The sequence below is a fragment of the Pithys albifrons genome, chromosome 2 (assembly GCF_047495875.1).
Source record: "Pithys albifrons albifrons isolate INPA30051 chromosome 2, PitAlb_v1, whole genome shotgun sequence".
NCBI classification, from domain to species: domain Eukaryota; kingdom Metazoa; phylum Chordata; class Aves; order Passeriformes; family Thamnophilidae; genus Pithys; species Pithys albifrons.
In genome coordinates, this window is record NC_092459.1 from 113,348,249 (window position 1) to 113,363,536 (window position 15,288).

Here is a 15,288-nt window from a genome sequence, read left to right on the forward strand (position 1 = left end):
CAGGATGGACTGTTGTCAGACCTTCAGTGATTTTACTGTTTAGCAGCACTGATATGAGCTGGTTAACCCCCAGAACACCAAATCTAAATCTTTTTTAATTAAAAAAAAAAAGCCTAGCAAGTAGTAGGAAGTATTGGGGGGCCAGATGGTGAGAGGAGCGAATCAGTCAGGGCTACCAGTGATTTGTGCTTCTGTCATCAGAATAAACATGCTTTGTAGGGGTTGCTGTCTCCTAGTCAGAACAACAGGCTTTGTTTCCAGATTTTTTTCCCTTTCCTTTCTCTTTCTAAGTCTCTTGCCTCCCACTCACTGCCCAGACATGCACTAGTGCTCTTATTTACTTAAGGTGCAACTTTCCCACACTTGATTTGCATAGTCTTGAAACAATGCTGTCCTTCTGGTGCTTTCAGATAACTTCTGCTTGCCAAGTCAGACCACTATCTTTAAAGTGAACACAGAAACAAGATTTTATTCTCTTTTAAGTTTTGATGAGTCATATAGCCTGTATGTTACAAATGCAGCAGAGTTTAAAAATAACATCCCAGCAGAAACTGCTCTGTGTTCTGGTGCAACAGACAACTCCAAACGTTCCTAAAATATCCTTTTCCCTTTCGGTGCGAGTCACTTTCTTCAATGCAGCCCAGCCAACAAAACCATTTTTACTCATGAATCACTACACAAGGAAGGTTAACTTTAAATTTCTCATGAGAAACTGCTGCATACATATTATTAAACAAGAATTATTACTATGAATATTTTTCTGGAATTGCGACCTAACTTTTTTTCCTAAATGCCCATAGCCTTATCCCATGTTACTTGTTATGTTTTGAAGCTGATGTTTGAAGAAAGTAATATCTTTGGCTCCAAAACTCAAGGATTTTCTTCCTGTATGGTGTGTGTGGGTTTTTTTAAATTATTTTGTTTCTCTTTACACTTGCTTTAAAGAAAAAAATCCTACCACCACTTTGAGTTGACAGAAAGAGTAAAATTCTCAGTTTGAATACCTGTTTTTGCAGGTGAGGTCCCTTAGTTTGGCTTGTTTGCAAGTTGCTTTGAAAGCAATACAAATTAAAAGGGCATGTTCCTAATTTTGATCCTTGTGCCTTGTTATTACATTCCCTCTACAGAAGGATTTAGGCACTTGAGAGAGGTTGTTTTGCCTTATCTGGTTTTCTTTCATGTTCTCGTCACACAAAGACACATAAGTTGGACTGGCCTTTTTTTTTTTTAACACACAAACTAATAAGAATTTCCCATTGACTCTGAATAGGCTGCTATTGAAATAGCTATTAAAGGAAAAAGTTAATTAGGATGCAGCTTGTCACCTGAGATTTTTAGAAGGGAATTCGGACTTATGCTGGCTCTGTGTGATTACCCACTGGATAGATCCTTCTGGCTTTTTCCCATGAGAAGAAATTGCCAGCAGAAGAATGGTGGGGGGTTTTATAAATAGAAAGCTTAGCTGACTTCTGTAGAGCTGAGGTTTGTTTTCATAATTTAGTGACAGCTTAGTGCATAATTGCTGCTGATCAATTACTCTCAGGACCTGTTAATGAAATACAGTACATCAACAAACCCTTGCTTTTCATTTTCAACTTGTTTTGCTTGTTTCTATCTATAGATGCACTTTAATTTGAAGAATCTTTGGTCTGTCTTGCTAGTGAGAACTGAATGAAAGCCAAAATGAGCTTTCCCTTAAGGGGGCTTTACTTTAAAAGAACATCTTCCTTTTAAGTAGAGAGTTCAGGTAGTTCATCGATAGTGGCAATAAATAATTTAAATAATAATAATTTCTTCTTCAGACAGTAAAGTTCCTCAGAATTGGATGTGTTTTAGTTTTTCCCTGCAAAGAGGTTATTGGCATAAATCAAACTGAAACACACCAACAGCTCAACTTTGAGCACGTGCACAATCCTCACATGTGCTGTTTTCTTTCATCCCTGCCTGTGGCCCAGTCCATGCAGGCTGTGTGTCTCCTCATTTGGAATCAGGCTGGCTTGTGATGGAGCAGGGAGCTCCTCATGCTCTGCTTTTGCCTTGCCAAGGGCTCAGGGTTGGTGGTTATGGCTTTGTTTGTCTTCCTGCGGCCCCAGCATGGCAGAAACGCCTGGAACCTTGTATTCATGAGATGCTCTGGATAACTATTGTTCCCACTGACTTTTTCTCCCCCCCTCAATTTATAAAGCACCCTGTCAAAGTCCAGAGATTGATTTGTACTGCACACCCACCCTCTCTGCCACATTTATATGAGGCTCCAAAAGAGTATTATTGTGCTGAATGGCCTCATGCTGGTTCTCTCAGAACAGTTATTCTTTTGTCAGGAGGCCGACTACAGAGACCTTGGCAAAACTACCAAAATGTTTGTTTACAAGAAACCATCAAACAATCCTTGAATAGCTTCTCCCCTCCCCTCATCCTGCCCTTCTCCCCCACTTCCCCAGCCTTTCTCCAAGCTTTGGAGTTCCATGCTTGCATCCACACAGAGCAGTTCTGACTGGCTTTTGGTTTCTTTCCCTGTTCTGATTTTTTTTCCTTTTTCTTCCGCTCTTTAACCAAAGGTGTCAGTATGGATGGCAAGGCCAGTACTGTGATAAGTGCATTCCACACCCGGGATGTGTCCATGGCACTTGCATTGAACCATGGCAATGCCTCTGTGAAACCAACTGGGGTGGTCAGCTCTGTGACAAAGGTATGCTAATCCCACGGGAGCCGATGGAACACTTGAATGTTAACGCTGGCAGTCTCTGCACGTGAGGCTGGGAGAGCCTCCTGAGACGTGTCGGGAGTGTCCTGTCCTTGAGCTGCTTGGTGCTGTCCCTGCTGCTGTCCTGGCGTGGCCAGCCTGTGTCCTTAACTTTGCCCTGCCCCGCCCTACTCTGCTGTGCAGATGCATTTTGTAAAGCCTCTGGAATCACACAACAAAGCACGCGCGTGGTGGTGTTTCTGTTGCTTTCTGGCCATGGCTTTAACGCTCCTCCCCTCCCGCAGATCTGAACTACTGTGGAACGCACCCGCCGTGTTTGAATGGTGGCACCTGCAGCAACACTGGCCCTGACAAATACCAGTGTTCCTGCCCTGAGGGCTACTCAGGACAGAACTGCGAAATTGGTGAGTGTTCGATGCAGCTCCTGAGCTGCCACTTGACAGGTAATTCTTGCCAGCTTTTAGTGGCTGGGTTTGGACACACTCTGAGATGGAGGAAAACTCAATTGCTAGTGTACCTAGTCAGAACCGGGTACAAAGATCCAGCCTTGCCTGTTTGTGCTTCATCATCAGCTTTCGGTGTCTTAGAACATCAGCCTCCTGGTTTCCTGCAGGAGAGCAGTGCGGCAAGAGTAATGATGATGTGTCCAGAGCAGAATCGTGCTGGGGGGCAGGGGGTGGCTGTGGTGGTGCTGCTGTACCTTGTGCCATGGTGTCCCTCTGTCCCCGAGCAGCGGAGCACGCCTGCCTCTCCGATCCCTGCCACAACGGAGGAAGCTGCCTGGAGACAGTCACGGGCTTCGAATGCGTCTGTGCGCCTGGCTGGGCTGGACCAACTTGCACTGATAGTGAGTTCTTTCAAATTTATGTGAAAAAAGTGCTAGTTAGCCAGTTTAGATCCCTCTTTGTGATCACTGATAAACTTAGAGGGCAGCCTGCTTAACCTTTCCCAGCCTGAGCATTGGTTCCTGGCAGGCATTTACACCCCGTGCACTCTCCTCCCTTTGCTGGTGCCGAGGTTTTTGTTTGTTAACTGCCAGGGGAAAGAGTGGCCAAAGGCTTCTTGAAAGAAGCAGAATGCTCAAGTTTTGTAGCATTCCGTCAAGTTGTTTAAAATGCTGTTTAGGGGAACTTGCTGGATCAAAAGATTACTTCCACTTGTAAAAAGGCCAAAAGGGTAAACTCCTTCCCCTGTGCTTTGCACCCCCTTTCATGCTACTCTTATTTTAAAAGGAGACTTTTGCTGAAATCAGAAACAACCTAGAAATTCCAAGTAGAAGTCCTGTTGTCCTTCTGATCCTGGGGGAAAACCCAAGTAGCAGCAACCATTAATCTAATTTGTCAGTTACTGCCATTGCCTGTTTGGTAGCGAAGCTAAGCCTCTCCTGACTCTGCTTTACAGATATTGATGATTGTTCTCCAAATCCCTGTGGTCATGGAGGAACTTGCCAAGATCTAGTAGATGGATTTAAGTGTATTTGCCCACCTCAGTGGACTGGCAAAACGTGCCAGCTAGGTGAGAACTGCTTTTCCCTTCATACAGTGCTGTTCTGGAGTGGGGAAAGAGAAATGCAAAATGTGTCACAGTCCAGCCAGGCAAGGGCAGCCATGCCCTTTGCATTGGGCAAGTTGATGTTTCCCAAGCCTATGGCTGTATTCTGGCCCATTGAGAACATTCAGTGTCCGTTTGCAGGACTGGGGTCTGGGACAGTCCCCAGGTGTAGCGTGGCTTTCACCCTCTTGTTGCTGCTGTGCTGGCAGCTGAAGGAAATGGTTAACTGAGCCATCCTGCAAACCAGAGCTGCCCTGAAGTGGGGCCGGTGCATGTTGTGCCTCTCAGTCCTGCCCCCACGTGTGTTTCTCCCTTTAGCCTGTGAGAAAGTTGCTGTATCTCTTCAGCCATGTCAACTCCTCCAGACCAAGGAGTTCACAGCTGGGCTCCAAAATGTGGATGATCTCATGGAGAATGAGCTGGCTGCATTCCTTACACAACATACTCATCCCAGTGACCAGGCTGCAGCATTTCTCCTTCAAAATGCTCAGCTGAGATGTGTGTTGGGGAGAAGTTGCTTTTAATGAGTGGCTGGGTAATTAGCAAATAATTAGTGCAGCCTGTATGTTCTAATTGCAGAAAAACTGAAAGAGCCTTCAGAGGATGATGTATGGTTGACTTTTGTTCATTCCAGTCACGCTAATCCATGTTGTACAAGCTCCTCGTAGCTCTGAAGGAGCTGCTGATAGCTGGGAGAGCTGGTGGGGGCTTTTGCCTTTCCCCCTGCCCTGCAAACCCTGCATTGGGCTGTTCTCTTGGTCTTTCAGATGCGAATGAATGTGAGGGCAAACCCTGTGTCAATGCCAACTCCTGCAGGAACCTGATTGGCAGCTACTACTGTGACTGCATTACTGGCTGGTCTGGCCACAACTGTGATATCAGTAAGTGTCCACATCCTTGGATTTATTGAAGGCCAGTTCTGTGGGTGTATGTCCGTGTGCCACTGAGCTCTAAGCTGGGATTTAAACATCAGGCAGAGCCCCAGCAGTCGATGTTTTTAGAAAGGGAGTAGTTGGTGCAGCATGAAAATACACAATTTTATCAAAGTCATTTGCCTGTACCATAGCTATATTCTGATAAAGTGGCTAAAACAATGATGTGAAGTTTCACTGCCTCTCATAGAAAAATCACGAAAGGTTTCCCACCCATTATAATAACCTTATCTCAAAGAAGGCATGCAGGAAACTTGACAAAAGGTTTATCTAGCTGCAGTTCTAGAGAGACCTGAACTCTCTATCTCGTGTAAATATATTTTTGCCTGCTAACCACACTAATTTTATTACAGATATTAATGACTGTCGTGGACAATGTCAGAATGGAGGATCCTGTCGGGTAAGCCATTCTTGTTTTACTTTGGTTTCCCAAATACTTGCAACAGTGACTAAAACATTTGAGTCTAAGCACAGATAGTTTGAAAAACAGCAATGAGGTATAAATTGTCATTTCTTTAAGGTGAGGGGGAGGCCTGTGTCATGCTACAGCATGTTGAGATATGTCTGTAGAACAGTAAAGGCAAAAAATACAACTGCAATGAATGACTCGTTTTCACTGCCAGTGTCACCAGTGAATGGGCTGGTGTTTGTGCAAACTGCCTACTGTAAATGTAAGCACACCACTTCAAAATGTGGATTAATGTATCTTGTGAAAATTAACAATGTAAGCCACATCTGGGTCTATGTGTGGGTTTTTTCCCCTCCCTAAAGATTTTTGCCTTGTTAGGACATAGTTAGATGATTTTTTTTTTGGGCCACCTCTTTTTTTTTTTTCCCTTTAATAAGACTATCTCAAGAGGGAGGAAAAGCCTTTAACTCTAAACTTTTTTGTTCTTTCCCAGGACTTGGTTAATGGTTATCGGTGTATCTGTTCACCTGGCTATGCAGGAGATCACTGTGAGAAAGACATCAATGAATGTGCAAGTAACCCTTGCATGAATGGGGGTCATTGCCAGGATGAAATCAATGGATTCCAATGTCTGTGTCCCGCTGGTTTCTCAGGAAACCTCTGTCAGGTAAGAAGGCTGGGTGAAAGGCAGGCCCTCAGCCAGTGCCGTTCGTATTGGCGCTCCGGATCTGTGCGCGGAATGCCTGGAGTCCAGTGAACCATAGGATAAAGTTGTACTTGATATTGCTGTCAGTCTGCCAAGAAACTGCTTGATTAATATATATTGGGAGGGGGGAAAGAAACCAACAAAACCCCTGACAGGCTGTGGAGGATTCTTTTTGTTAAACAGACTGCAAGGGTTTGCATGTGAGGCTTTGCGCTCTATTAATTTTGGCTGCTCAGTATCAGGAGCGCTGTCTGCCCAAACAGTCGCGAGTCAAACTAAACTCTGTGCCATGAATGATTCTTTGAGAGAGCAGATAAAAAGGTCAGATTCCACAGTGTTGGCCTGTCATGGTGAGGGAACGCTGTGATAAAACCTTCTGTTCCACTCAGCCTTCCCTCACTCCTTTTCCCCTCCCCTTTCTATTCCCCTTCCCTCTCTCTGCACTACTTACAGCTGGACATAGATTATTGCGAGCCCAACCCTTGCCAGAATGGCGCCCAGTGCTTCAATCTTGCCATGGACTATTTCTGTAACTGCCCTGAGGACTATGAAGGCAAGAACTGCTCCCACCTGAAGGATCACTGCCGCACAACACCGTGTGAAGGTTTGTGTTGCCTCGCGGGGGAATGGGAATGTCTGGCGATAGTTCCTGCCCCTCCCCTGGCTGGAGCCCTAATGCAGCTCCAGTGGAGGAGTCACTGGAGTAGCTCTTGCAGAAAGGCTGAATTTTGCCCTCTGCCTTAGGCTTCTGTTCGTATGAGCAGATGAGTAATATTTGTAAATATCAGCTATGTCAATGTGGACAGAAAACACAGGTAGCCAACAGCCTGCTGCATTTATTCCAGGCCATGGACATGGTCCAGCAATCGTCAGATAAGATGCTGTGATTATTTTATGCACAGTTGGCAAGGTTCTTTTAATTTAAAGCAGCAAACATATGTGGCAGTGTTAGGTTTGTGGTTGGACTTGATCTTTAAAGGTCTTTTCCAATTTTGTGTCTTCTAAACATCCATCATTAGAAATCAAAATATTGCTGTTAGCTTAAGAAATCAGGTTGAATGGGCAATGCTCATGCAGGTTCTGCTTTTTCACAGTAATTGACAGCTGCACAGTGGCAGTGGCTTCCAACAGCACACCTGAGGGGGTTCGCTACATCTCCTCCAACGTCTGTGGCCCTCACGGGAAGTGCAAGAGCCAAGCGGGTGGGAAATTCACCTGTGAATGCAACAAAGGATTCACCGGCACCTACTGCCATGAGAGTAAGAGCTCAAAGGAGAATATATACCCTTTTCTGGAGAAAGATTCCATCCTTCCTTCCCAGGCCACTTGAAGGGTTCTTTACTGGAACTGCTTGAAGTATTCATAGCTTGGGCAAGGCAGAGTGGAATTTGCTGGGCCTTGGGGAAAGTTCACAGTAATGAACCCTCTGGCTGTGAATTGTGTGTTTTTGAAAACCTTGTGTATACAAGGTCTGAGGGAGTTAGTAGTGGGGTTTGACATGGATTTAAGGATTCCTGATTTAGTTTTTGTTGGTTTTAATCGTGATTATTGAGTGGCAAGTCCATCACTTTGTCCAGTTTTTCACCCATTTCTCATCTTGCTTATAACCCTTCCTCTCAAGAGGGTCTTAGAAATGGAAGTAGCACCAGTCTGCAATAAGATGATGACTTCAGTAGCTGTACTCCCTAGTCTGAGTATTTTTCCTCTTTTTTCCTCCTCCCAACTGTTGCAGATATCAATGACTGCGAGAGCAACCCCTGTAAAAATGGTGGCACTTGCATCGATGGCATCAACTCCTACAAGTGTATTTGCAGTGACGGATGGGAAGGAATATATTGTGAAACAAGTAAGTTATCCTTTCTTAAGCACACAGAAAGATCTCTTGGGAAAACATTGGGAGGGAATGGCTGGTACTGTTTTGAACACCGTTGTGACCTGTGCCAATTCAACAAACTCTGCCTTAGAGGGCATGAAGGACAAGGTGTCTTCTTCTTTCCACCAAGTCCCAGGCTTTTGTATTGGAACTAATCCCAAATGATGAAGCTGGACTGGAAATAGAACTTGCCTCTCCCACTGTTTGGTTTCCTGCTCTAGCCTTTGGATAACTTTCAGGAAGAAACCGTTCGCATTAGTAGACACTACTTCAGGAATGGCCTGTCTGCGTATCATGCCTGTGTTTTTTCAGTCTCTGGAGCAGAGGAGGAGGGAGCACTGGGCTCCCATCCCCTGCCTAACAGGGCAGTTTATGTAACAGGCCTTTTCACTGCTTGTTTACTGAAACAAGATTACAAACAAAATGAAAACAAGCTGGAGGAATGTGTTGAAACAGTCTTCATCTCTGTGACAGTGCTTAAAGCTTTAAAATACATACTGAAGTGTTTAATCCACAATTGAAACACAGGCCAGAATCAGGGATGGGCTGATCCTTTCAAGCATTGTTTGTCAATTCTGTAAACACCACTGAGCTTGTTTTCTCTCTTTAACATATCCAGATATTAATGACTGCAGTAAAAACCCCTGCCACAATGGAGGAACTTGCCGAGACTTGGTCAACGACTTCTTCTGTGAATGTAAAAATGGGTGGAAAGGAAAAACTTGCCACTCCCGTAAGTTCAGCATTTCCAAAACATAACAGCTGTGCTCTGATAGGCTGCTTGGCCTTGTTGCATTAGGAGAGCACCAGCACTGAGGATGGTTTGGGTTTCTCACAGGTGACAGCCAGTGCGATGAGGCGACATGCAACAATGGAGGAACATGTTACGACGAGGGGGACACTTTCAAGTGCATGTGTCCTGCAGGATGGGAAGGAGCCACTTGTAACATAGGTAAATACTCCACATAATCACCAGGAAGCAGATGCAGCAGTGGATCTGTGACCTCACTTTTTCCTCTTGGCACGGATCTGATGCCTTTCTAACAACTTAGCGGGCAATGCTGTTTGTGTTGCAGCGAGGAACAGCAGCTGCCTGCCAAACCCCTGTCACAACGGTGGTACCTGTGTAGTCAGCGGGGATTCTTTCACTTGTGTCTGCAAGGAGGGCTGGGAAGGACCCACGTGTACTCAGAGTAAGTCGGCTCTGCTTGAACTTTTCCAGAGTGTTGCCTGATGAGAACATGAGCTCATCCTGTCGCCCTTGGAGTCAGGATTGAAACCAGAAGGGAAGCTTGTTTGATGTAGGCTTTAGCATCACCTGAATCTTTGTTTTTAATGACTTTATGTGATAGAGCCTTGACCTGGGCATGAGAAAGTTGCAAATCAGCTAAGTGGAGACAGATGCTGTCTTGTTTTCTCCTGCATTCTTTTTCTACCAGCAGCTCTGTCTGCTTCCACTTTTTTTTGCCCCTGTTAGATTCTTTACAAGAATCTCTTCCTGTGTACATGTGTTCCATAATGTAGTTAACAAATTTTGTGGTAGAAGCCTGGAACCAATTTAGTAGAGAATTTCAGCATATTTTTGTAAAAGTTGAGCTAAGTATAGCTTGGGCATTAAGGGAAGTTTGATCATTCTTTACTGCCAGTAGAGCCAAAGGCTGCATGTTTAATGCTGTCTGTCTTTGCTTTGCAGACACAAACGACTGCAGTCCTCATCCTTGGTAAGTTTGCTATGTTTCTCCTTGGCTTTTTTTGTTGTTTTAGAATTCTGGATTCTCTGTAGCAGTTTTTTAATGTCTGTAATGGCTTTTCTCTGCAGTTACAACAGTGGCACGTGTGTGGATGGGGAGAACTGGTACCGCTGTGAGTGTGCTCCAGGCTTCGCTGGCCCCGACTGCAGGATCAGTAAGTGTTCAGTGCTCCCTCACCTGCATTTTTGTCTCCCTTGAATCTTGTTGCAAGACAACCATCTTAATTGGGTTAAGTGGTAGATCAGATGAGTGATAAATGTCCTGTGTTTTCTCTATCTGTCCCTGGATCCATAGCAGATTTGGGGAGGGCAGGAATCACACTGAAAAGAAAAGAAATTTTGAAGTCACTCAGCTGGAGCTGAAACCTCTTGTACAGCTGAGTGGGCAAAATGCCTTTTGGGATAGTTGTCCCAGTTCATGTGTGTTTGTGTGGCCCAGGCTTCTGCTTGAGATGAAAGTGTGCCAGCCAAAAACCTTGTCAATTAATAGTGCACCTCCAAGCCCTGAGGTGATGTATGTGCTTCCCTGTAATTTAATAATAATTACAGGTAGGAGGACACTAACACTTTTTTAAATAACAGCCATGGAAGTGGAAGTCTCACAGCAGAAATGCAACTGGGAAGGGGTTTAGCATTGTCATCAGTTTAACAATCTAGTGGGGGACAAAACTGGAGCATGTCAGAGGAGAGGAAGTGTGTCTGTGTGAGAAGGAATGTGTCCTTGCCCTTGGAAAGCTCAAGGAGCCACAGGGGTCAGGTTTTGATCTTTGCTAGTGCCACACAGCAGAACTGTCAAAGGGCTTGCTCTGAGGTTACGCCGGTGCTCCCAGCAGGAATCTTATCTCCCAGTGGACACTAGAAAATGAACATAAAGCTCCAGCAGGCAAACCTATCCTGTGTTTGCTTTTTCTTGCAAAACAAAAGGATACTATGGAGTAACTGTTCTATTTCCTCTCCTTCCCATCACAGATATCAACGAATGCCAGTCCTCACCCTGTGCCTTTGGAGCTACATGTGTAGATGAAATTAACGGGTACCGTTGCATTTGCCCACCGGGTCGTAGCGGTCCAGGATGCCAGGAAGGTATTCCAGATGCCAGAGCTGGTCCTAATACTTGTAGCAACATCTGTGTAATTACATCTTGCTGGGCTTGTGGCTGTGTGGGGTTGTTTTTAGGGAGTGTTTGTCTGTTTAAAACAAGTATCTTTATTGAAGAAGAAAACTTAGTGGTAACTTTAGATTAACTTAGGAAAGGGTTCTGTAGGTTTGGGGCTTTTGTCTGCTTTTTTCCTATTTTAAGCTTACAATCCTGTTTCCTCCTCAGTTACAGGAAGGCCTTGCATTACCAGTGTTCGAGTGATGCCAGATGGGGCTAAGTGGGATGATGACTGCAATACCTGTCAGTGTCTGAATGGAAAGGTCACCTGTTCTAAGGTACAGCTGTGCTGTGGTTCAGCTTATACTGTTTCCTGTCCTCTAGCCAGTGGATTCTTACCAGTGTTTCCTCTCTCACAGGTGTGGTGTGGCCCTCGGCCCTGTGTGCTGCATGGCAAAGGCCACAGCGAGTGCCCCGCTGGCCACGCCTGTGTGCCTGTGCGGGACGACCACTGCTTCACCCAGCCCTGCGCCGCCGTGGGCGAGTGCTGGCCCTCCAACCAGCAGCCCCTGAGGACCAAGTGCAACTCCGATTCCTACTACCAGGACAACTGTGCCAACATCACCTTCACCTTCAACAAAGACATGATGGCACCGGTAAGTAGCTGCAGCTTGCCGTGCTGTGGCACACATGGATTCGCTTCCCAGAGCATGGAATGACTTTTTCATAGGGAAAAGTACTCTTAAAAGCTGACACTGCCTTTTTATCAAAGTAAACAGCAGAGAAGGATTAATACAGCCTTCCACTATAAATGCTTTCTTGTCTACAGGAGAACAAAAGCTGGTTTAAAAGGAATTCTACCTCCTTTTCCCTTGAGAACTCTGACTTCAGGGCAAAAAAAGACCCCTAAATTAGTATTATATCTGTGTGTTTGTGTGCATATGTATTAAAAAAACCCCAACACCTTTTTTGTGTCCTCCAGGGCCTTACCACAGAGCATGTTTGCAGTGAATTGAGGAATCTGAATATTCTGAAGAATGTTTCTGTTGAATATTCCATCTATATTACCTGTGAGCCTTCCCACTTGGCAAATAATGAAATCCATGTTGCTATTGTAAGTATTTCTGGAATATTTTTAAATGTCTTAGTAGTTAATTGTCTGGATATGTGTGCAACATGTGGATTTCATAAAAATCTTAATTCCTGGCTTTGTCAGCACTTCTTGTGGTTTAGTTTCCATCCTGATTCCCTTTAAGAACAGGGAAGGAATCCTGGTTATATGTGCATACCTGAAAGCTGCCATCTGGGGGCAACTGTGGTAGGAGGAGTAAAATATTTCTGTGCTACATTCTTGCTCTTGGGGATTGGGTTTGGTCTTTTTAAGGATAGGGACAAAAATCCTGTACTTTTACCTTCTGCCCTTACTTGTCCTTTTTGTTTCTGATTTGGGTTTTTTTATGTATTAAAAGTACCAAGAGCCCGAACTGACTGTGCAAGTTTATAAATAGCAGATTGCCATGTGCATCTGATCTGGTGTTCGGTGTTAATTGTGTGCCTTCTCCTGCAGTCTGCAGAAGATATCAGGGAAGATGAAAACCCAATCAAAGACATCACAGATAAGATCATCGACCTCGTCAGTAAGCGCGACGGGAACAACACCCTCATTGCAGCAGTGGCTGAAGTCCGGGTGCAGCGACGGCCGGCCAAGAGCAAAACAGGTGAGCTGGGCCTTGTCCCCACACTCCTGTACCCTTGCCTGACTAGGACAGCCCTTCCAAGGGGCTGAGGCTTTCCTCACTTTGAGATTTGTGGCATGTCTGAAATCTCTGCCTCTTGATCCTGTCCACTGGGAACAATGTGGGGAGGGTTCGCACAAGGGTCTTTTTACTCTAAAAAAACCCCAAAAGTTCTGAAAATGCTCTGAAACAGTGGTCTAACCTAGTTAAAGGGCTGGTACTCTTCTGTGCTCCTCATGGAGAAATAACTAGAAAAACAAGGCTTAAGAACTGGGATGTGTTTCCTATGTAGAGGGCCTGGAGTGGCCCCCTGGGTTCACAGCTGGACTGACTGCTCTCCTGTCTCTTCCAGATTTCCTGGTGCCGTTACTGAGCTCGGTCCTCACAGTCGCCTGGATCTGCTGCCTGGTCACCGTGTTCTACTGGTGCATCCGCAAGCGCCGAAAGCAGAGCAGCCACACCCACACGGCCTCCGACGACAACACCACCAACAACGTGCGGGAGCAGCTGAATCAGATCAAAAACCCCATTGAGAAACATGGAGCAAATACTGTCCCCATTAAAGACTACGAAAACAAAAACTCCAAAATCGCCAAAATAAGGACACACAATTCTGAGGTGGAGGAGGACGACATGGACAAACACCAGCAGAAGGCCCGGTTTGCCAAGCAGCCAGCATACACTTTGGTAGACAGAGAGGAAAAGCCCCCCAACAGCACCCCCACAAAACACCCAAACTGGACAAATAAACAGGACAACAGAGACTTGGAAAGTGCACAAAGCCTAAATCGGATGGAGTACATCGTATAGCAGACGGTGGGGTGCTGCCATGCAGGGCCTTTAAGTACCATTATAAAGGCACTCAAGAGCTTGTAGTTCTTAAACTGTTGTGTAATATTTGAGTCTAAGGCTATTATTTACTTAGAATCCCTGTGTTAATTTAAGTTTGGACAAGCTGGCTTACACTGGCAATGATAGTTGCTGTGGTTGGCTGGAATACCAAGTGCTGCATTTCACATCTATGCAAAACTAGTCAAAAGTGCCCTCCTGTAAATTCAGCTGCAGCTGATCCATCACGGACACGTTCCATAAGGTATTACATAGCCTTATTACTCTTCCTTAGTGTTCATTTTTTTTGTTTTCTGCCAGATGTTCCGATTTATACAGTTTCTCTAGAATAATACATTTTATTTATATTTATTGAATTTGAGTTTTTTGTATATTGGTTTTATGGTGACGTACAACTAGTTCTGTATTTGAAAGTGCCTTTGCAGCTCAGAACCACAGCAACTATCAAAAATAAGTTTATTATTTATTTTTTTATTGTATTTTTGTTGGGGGTGGGTGGGGGGAACTTGTCAGCAGTTGCTGGTAAATGAAGAATTTAAAGAGGAAAATGTGTCAAAAATAGAAGTTTGTATAGATATGTAAATAATTCTTTTTTTATTAATCACTGTGTATATTTGATTTATTAACTTAATAATCAAGAGCCTTAAAATATCATTCCTTTTTATTTATATGTATGTGTTTAGAGTTGAAGGTTTTTGATAGCATTGTAAGCTCCTGGCTTCTTTATTTTGAATTTATTTTCTTGTTACATGTTGCCTATATGCCAAAACTAAGGTGTTCTAAAATAGTTTATTTTTAATAGGATGGGCTTTCATGCCTTGATGCTGGTTTTTGTACAATGTCAAACGTTTGAAACACCTTCCATAGTATCACTTTAAGACTATTTGTAAGTACTGACTGAGGCAGTTTAGAGAATTAGACTAGAAAATTTTTTTTGCTGCTTTAGACTTGAAAACCGAGTGACAGGCAGATAATCTGCTAAGAAGCAGTTTAAGGGAACAAAACTGAGCTATTACTTTATGTAGATGAAATGTGAGTGGTTGCATGTAATTAAAAATATCAAATTAGCGCGTGAAGTTGGAAACACAGCAATCTTATTTTGTAAATTCTAATTATTTTTTTCTCACCATGAATATGTAATACTGAACCACTTGTAGATTTGACTTTTTTTGTAATCTACTGCATTTAGGGAGTATTCTAATAAGCTAGTTGTTGAATACTTGAACAGTAGAATGTCCAGTAAGATCACTGTGTAGGTTTGCCATAGATTACACTGCCCGCCTTAACAAGTGAGGAAATCAAAGTGCTATTACGATGTTTAAGATCAAAAGGCTTATAAACATAGTCATCTCGGTGGTTAACCATTGAGATCATGAAGATACCTTGTATTGTGATATTAGTGTTATATGAAAATGCATCTTTGATGTGTTGTTCCTGGCAATAAATCTTGAAAAGTAATATTTATTAAATTTTTTGTATGAAAACATGAAAGAGCGTGGAGATTATTGAGCTCAGAGGTGCTCCTGGCCACTCAGGGGCTGGTGCTGCCAGAGGTTTCCAAGACCTGCCCCTGCCTGTGGTGGAGTCAGTTTTTTGTTGGATGATGACACGTTCCCCTCTGGCTCCCAGTGGGATTGGAGGGGTTTGAAGGCAGCGTGTTCCTTGTTCTCTGTCTCTTGGCC

General features: G+C 44.2%; 1 protein-coding gene across 1 annotated transcript in view; it reads left to right on the plus strand.

Moving 5' to 3' along the window:
• Window positions 1–15,097, plus strand: part of JAG1 (jagged canonical Notch ligand 1) — a 35,385-nt gene extending 20,288 nt beyond the window's left edge. The window contains exons 6-26 of the mRNA XM_071582122.1: window positions 2,559–2,689; window positions 2,989–3,108; window positions 3,438–3,551; window positions 4,106–4,219; window positions 5,023–5,136; window positions 5,541–5,587; window positions 6,090–6,263; window positions 6,756–6,906; window positions 7,397–7,561; window positions 8,035–8,148; window positions 8,795–8,908; window positions 9,014–9,127; window positions 9,252–9,368; window positions 9,869–9,896; window positions 9,995–10,080; window positions 10,895–11,008; window positions 11,250–11,359; window positions 11,441–11,677; window positions 12,004–12,135; window positions 12,589–12,739; window positions 13,110–15,097. Coding sequence (XP_071438223.1) covers window positions 2,559–2,689; window positions 2,989–3,108; window positions 3,438–3,551; window positions 4,106–4,219; window positions 5,023–5,136; window positions 5,541–5,587; window positions 6,090–6,263; window positions 6,756–6,906; window positions 7,397–7,561; window positions 8,035–8,148; window positions 8,795–8,908; window positions 9,014–9,127; window positions 9,252–9,368; window positions 9,869–9,896; window positions 9,995–10,080; window positions 10,895–11,008; window positions 11,250–11,359; window positions 11,441–11,677; window positions 12,004–12,135; window positions 12,589–12,739; window positions 13,110–13,567 — 2,905 coding nt within the window. The 3' untranslated portion in view covers window positions 13,568–15,097. The remainder of the gene's footprint in view (window positions 1–2,558; window positions 2,690–2,988; window positions 3,109–3,437; window positions 3,552–4,105; window positions 4,220–5,022; window positions 5,137–5,540; window positions 5,588–6,089; window positions 6,264–6,755; window positions 6,907–7,396; window positions 7,562–8,034; window positions 8,149–8,794; window positions 8,909–9,013; window positions 9,128–9,251; window positions 9,369–9,868; window positions 9,897–9,994; window positions 10,081–10,894; window positions 11,009–11,249; window positions 11,360–11,440; window positions 11,678–12,003; window positions 12,136–12,588; window positions 12,740–13,109) is intronic.
• Window positions 15,098–15,288: the final 191 nt, after the last annotated feature.